Source organism: Medicago truncatula, chromosome 7 (assembly GCF_003473485.1).
Source record: "Medicago truncatula cultivar Jemalong A17 chromosome 7, MtrunA17r5.0-ANR, whole genome shotgun sequence".
NCBI classification, from domain to species: Eukaryota; Viridiplantae; Streptophyta; class Magnoliopsida; order Fabales; family Fabaceae; genus Medicago; species Medicago truncatula.
In genome coordinates this window covers 1340986-1346707 of record NC_053048.1, presented here as the reverse complement: position 1 = coordinate 1346707, position 5722 = coordinate 1340986, and the positions used below count along the sequence as shown (strand labels likewise).

Genomic DNA, 5722 nt, shown 5'->3' with positions numbered 1-5722 from the left:
TAATCCTTGCAATCATTGTTTCATTTCCATTTCTTCATTGCAAAACAAGTTGCAAATAAAATAAAAAGTTACAAGAATGCTCATCATGGTCAAGATTGTCACAACTCACTCTCCGCATCATAAAAAGACCAAAAACAAAAAAGACTCCTCTCCCTCAATTATAAACTAAAAAGCCTAATTTTCCGGATTTAAATTTGAAGCAATAACTAAAGATTTATTGTCGTTTATGATCTCGATTGTTGATAAAAATCAAACAATTAAGATCATTGACGCGGGTCATATGAGACGACTTTTTAGTACCTTAGATTAACTGAATACACTAACACAACTATTTATTGATCGATTGAAGTTGATCCATCTGCGTCACGACTCAAAAATTGGCTACGTCCCATATCATGTCTCCAAAGGCTTCAAACAAATTTGAACCCCATGCTTGGGCTTAATTGTGAGCACAACCACGGGTGCGTGACGGTAATTATCTGAAATTGTGAAGCTAAATCGAGAGATTAACATGGCTAATATAATTTTAGCTTCCATTAAGGCAAATGTTTGTCCAACACAATTTCTTGGGCCAAAAGCAAATGGTAAAAAACGGCCAGGAATGAATGATTTTGAAGTAAACCTCTCTGGATTGAATTCATTTGCATCTTTACCCCATAGTTTTTCACTATGATGAATTGCCAACACAGGAATCCAAATTGATAACCCTTTAGGGATGTAAAGGTCACCCAATATTATGTCTTCAAAGGCCATTCTAGGGAGCACAGATGCTGGAGGATAGAGCCTCAATGACTCGTTGATTACCATATGTAACTGCAAAATTAAATAATAAAAAATTGGTTATTTTATATATTATAATATAGTAATATTGTTCTGTTGACAAAAGATATAATATATGTTCCGTGAACTTAGCTCAGTTGATTAGAATATTGTATAATATATATATATTAAATGTTCGAACTCTTGACACCTCACTAGGTTATTTGACAAAAAAAAATTATAATATATATCTTTTTTTAAGGTGATATAAATATATCTCTCTTTATTGAGTGATTAAGGTCAAATCATTTTCTTTTTGTTCTCTTTTCCTATGATATGATACGGGTTTTTTCTTCTCATAAAAGTATGGTTGTATCGTTATTGAACTTGAACGAATATCTTTTACCTTTTGTGCACTTGGGTCCCCCTAAAAAGAAAGATAACCATGATAATAAATAATATTGATATATTATTCTAAACGACACCATCTACGCACGAGTGCAAAGATGATAGCTGAATAAATCATATTTTAATTTTGTTTTTAAAAAGCAAATCATATTTTTTGTTTTTTGCTCAAAACATACATATCTAGGTTAAACTAAAATATTTCTAAACTGTCTTTTCTAAACATCGTGCTAATAATAACTTAATTAATTAAAAGCCTAGGATCTTTTGATTGATTATGCTTTTAGATGAAATACTATAGCCTAAACTTACACTACCATATAACAATAATATATGATAAATTATATGGTACACCCACTATATTTGAATGTATCGGTATACTTACTGTTTAAATTAATAGTTAAATGAGTTGTTTTTTGAAGAAAAAAAAATTATTTTTTTATCATTTATTATTATAATAACTAAATCTTATTCATCAAAGTGTCAACGAAATAATTTTTTATTTTTTAAAATTTTTATCACTCATAATTGAGAACATTCATTATTTTTTACAATAATATGTAAAAAAAGTTACTACGATTCTTATTAAATGATGTTTTTTCTTATGAAATATTGTTCTATAAAATATAAATATTGACAAATAGCTATTTACTACATAAAAAATGATCGTTCGTTTATAAAATTAAGAAGCAGGGATACCGATACACCTCATTTTGTGAGTGAACCATAGAAGTTCCCCTAATATATAATGGGGAAAGTGTTTACGGTTTTAAATGCAACTAATGTTTAGGTTTCATGAAGGAAATTATTTTTTTTTGAAGCAATGAAGGGAATTATTTTTTGGGAGATGAAGAAAATTACTTTTTTTTTTTTTTTTCCAAGTATCATAGTGGTTAGAAGAAATCTAACCTCTATATATAAATACAATGTCTTTATCAATTAAATTAAACTCATGAAAACTTTTTTTTAAGGAACGAAGAGTACATAACACTTCTAAAAGTTAAATGATAGTAAAATAAAGTAAAAACAAAAAGTAGAAAATGATTTGTATAATGTGCATAAGAATATTAGATACAAAAATTGGACCAGCCCACTACTTGTCCCTCATAACTTAAAAAATAGTCTAATATGACTCTCTCTTCTTTTGTAAGTGTAAACTAAAAAACAATAAAAATAAAAAAAAATAAAAAAAAAAGCTTTCACATTCATGATTGTGAGAAGTTTTAAAAATCAAATAAACTATGAAGTGTTTTTCGTTTCGTTTTCAAAGATATCACTAATGCATAAATATTACTCTCGTTTAAGTAAGTTTAACTGCGAAATTTTGATAGAATCTGGTGTATTAGTAGTACCGATATGATCGCACCTTATTTTTATTTTTCCATTTAAAACAAGAAGATTTTGTTAATTACTTACCATACTGAGCTTGGAGAGTTTATCCAAAGAGGGAATTCCTCCATTGCATACCCTTTTAACCTCATCTCTAACTTTTTCTTGCCAAGATGGATTACTTGCTAGTAACATAACTGTCCAAGTGAGTAAAAGCGCTGTTGTTTCATGACCAGAAAAGAAAAATGTTTTGCATTCATCCATCACTAATTGCAAATTTAAACTAGTTTCCTTCTTTTGCATCTCATTCAATAGTATACCCAATAAATCATTCCCATAAGAATTGCTTCTTCCAATCTCAACACAATCTTTTCTGCTTTGTATTATTTCCATTAATAATCTCTCCACTTCCATCTTCAATGACTTTATTTCTCTATTGTACTTGCTTGGAAAAAACCTATGTACACCAATTGAATCTTAGAGGATTTTGACATCAATGAAAAGAAGAAGAAAAAAAAAACATGAATGTGATGATTAGGACATGCATTGAATGCTTGTTGGTAAAAAAATAGATTTTATTGAACCTTAAAAAAAATCTCATAGTTGCAAGAGTTTAACATTATAATCTTAATAGATCGAGTTCAAATTTTCAATTCTACAATGTTCATTAGTGTCACTTTAATACATAAATTTTACTTTTTCTCTAATTATCTTTAAAGATTTGCAAGCACGATTTAAGTCTCTTCAAATTTGTATTACTTTTTCACCAAAAACAAGTGTTGCTTTTAGTTTTCGATGCAATTTTTTCAATCACACTCTCTAATTAATATTATGTTCGGTGCAACACTCTCAATTTGATATTCTCTCACTTTGCATTTATGATAACTAAAATACGTTAATAGTTTTTTTAAAGCAAGATATATCAATAGTTAATAAAGATAATTTAACATAGTCGCGCTCGCAATTTTAAATGCACACTAAATGACACAAATTTCAATTATTATTATTATTTTAGAAAAAGAAAAAGGAAAATTGGTGGTTTGGAAACAAAGTTGCTGTAAAGTGAAAGTACCTACCTGCTGCCAGGAAAGCAAAGGTGGCGACTTGCTTGAGCACAAAGAGTCTGGAGAACTGTGAGGAGATGGAATATTTTCCTTCCCTTTTGGTAGCTTGCACCAAACTCAGTTCTAGAGATAATATCTGCAGTAAGTTTAGCCATGTACTCACCAATCTCCACCTCACTTTGTCCACACTCCAACCCTTTTTGCAGTGATTCTAACATCTCTTTAGTACATTCCACCATATGCCCTGCATAGCTCTACAAATAACATTTCATCAATGTTTTTCTATGCAACACTGACACTTCAAGTTGAAAGCATGTTTGAGTGTCTGACACTTGTAAGTGTCTGGGACATTTAATAGCTTTCTTTAGTGTTGTGTCTAGTATCTGTGTTTGTGTATTATAATATTATTTGGATTGTCCGCAGTCACAAATTCAATGCAATTAGCACAATGGTGGGTGTTAATGTTAGATCAAGATCAGACGGTCAATATTTCAAACTTGGTATTTAATAGTTTTAAAAAAAAAATCAAAATATACTTGCTTTCTGTGCCGTTTGATCTTGATCCAACAATCACCGATGTGATAATAGCACTAACGTGTGAATTTATGAGTGAAGTCAATTCAACCCCATGATGAGTATGATTGAATAATACCTTAAGCCTGTTCCCCATGAATGCAGGGGCAACAATGTGACGTTGGTGATACCAATTTTCACCATTTGCCATCAATACTCCTTCTCCAATGAAATGTTTTGAACCCTGTTTTTGTAACCATGATTTCCCAGATACTGTACTGTATTTTGAAAGAAACTCTTTTATCAATTCAGTTTCTGTCAAACACAACCTTGGCTCTGGACCATTCCAATATATATACCTCTTTCCTACACAATTAACATGTCCAATTAAACTAATTATAATATAATATTCCCCTCAAAAAATTATTATTATTATTATTATTATTATTATTATTATTATTATTATAATATATATATATATATATAGCGACTCAGATGAAAACAATTTGTTATATTTGAATCACAACAAAGTGTTTCACCTGGGTCGTTATCTATATGTATAATTGACGTACGCACCGAATTGGGACGACCAGAGAAGAAAATGAGGAAGAAGGCGACCGACAATGTCATGGCTTATAGTTTTCATGTCTTGTGAGGTTGATTTGGAAACAAGGGAAGCCATGTCGAGGATGTTCCCGGTGAAGAAGCTAGGTCTCGGGCCCCGAACACCTTGCATCTCCATGATTTTCTTGATGCGCAGTGGAGTGAGGAAGTAACATGATAGGTTTTCATACAAGAGTTTAAATAGAAAAGTCACTAGTATGAACAAAAGTATATTAAGAACCACCATCATGGAGATGATTTTTTTTTTGTGGTGCCAATATATATTTTGGGATGATGAGAAGTGAATTTGAGATTATAGGAAGTTAGAGTAGTGATATGAGATGGGAATATGATGTGTGACTCAACTTATATAGTGGGAATTTGATCTGTGACTATTCCTTCATTTTTATATACACACACTGTGGCTGAGTTGAGTTATTAAATTTTGTTTAGTGGTTTTAAGAAAGTGTTTGTGATTCATCATTACTCATAGCTTTGAAGACAAAGGAGGGTGTAGTGTGTGTACATACATAGAAATGAGCTGTTCATAAGGGATATGACACAATATTTTTTACACATATGCAAGTATGCAACAAGAGTTAATTCCAAAATTGATGATTATATTTGAGAATATATAGAGTAATATGCTATAGTAGCATATTATTATTGGCGTAATCCATTAACTTATGCTTCTATCTGTATTGGTTTTTCAACTTTAGCACTTGTCCACTATCTGCAACTGAACTCTAATTGCCTATCAATTGGTGAGAAAACTCTATAATAACTCTTGGCTTCACTTGAATAGTTGGTTTTTGGATTTTCAAAGTCTATTTTAAAAAGAATTTTCATCCACCGAATTTATTGATGGGTTGAGTTACGATCAGGTTGTTCTATTTAAGATGTTTTGGACACTGTCCTAAATTTTGCAAGACAAACTCTCATACATGCCGCTTCTAAGATAAAACAAGACTACATATTGTGCGAATAACAAACTTGAGTCTGAAAATCTGGTATATTTGATAAAATACGAATTATAAAGTTTATCTATG

General features: G+C 30.5%; 1 protein-coding gene across 1 annotated transcript; it reads right to left on the bottom strand.

Annotated features, from left to right (window-relative positions):
• On the bottom strand, positions 1 to 5212 carry LOC25497406 (cytokinin hydroxylase). The gene is made up of 5 exons (XM_013591982.3): positions 4647 to 5212; positions 4210 to 4436; positions 3570 to 3811; positions 2581 to 2950; positions 1 to 813 (listed from the first exon to the last, which is right to left on the bottom strand). The coding sequence occupies exons 1-5, from the start codon at positions 4921 to 4923 to the stop codon at positions 394 to 396; spliced, it is 1536 nt and encodes a 511-aa protein (XP_013447436.2). The 5' UTR covers positions 4924 to 5212; the 3' UTR covers positions 1 to 393.
• Positions 5213 to 5722: the final 510 nt, after the last annotated feature.

Coding starts and splice junctions, on each gene's coding strand:
- LOC25497406 (XM_013591982.3), bottom strand. CDS start 4,923: ATGATGGTGGTTCTTAATATACTTTTGTTCATACTAGTGACTTTTCTA. Junction 3,812..4,209: donor TCATGGGGAACAGGCTTAAG/GTATTATTCAAT, acceptor TGTTATTTGTAG/AGCTATGCAGGGCATATGGT. Junction 2,951..3,569: donor CTTTGCTTTCCTGGCAGCAG/GTAGGTACTTTC, acceptor TGGTGTACATAG/GTTTTTTCCAAGCAAGTACA.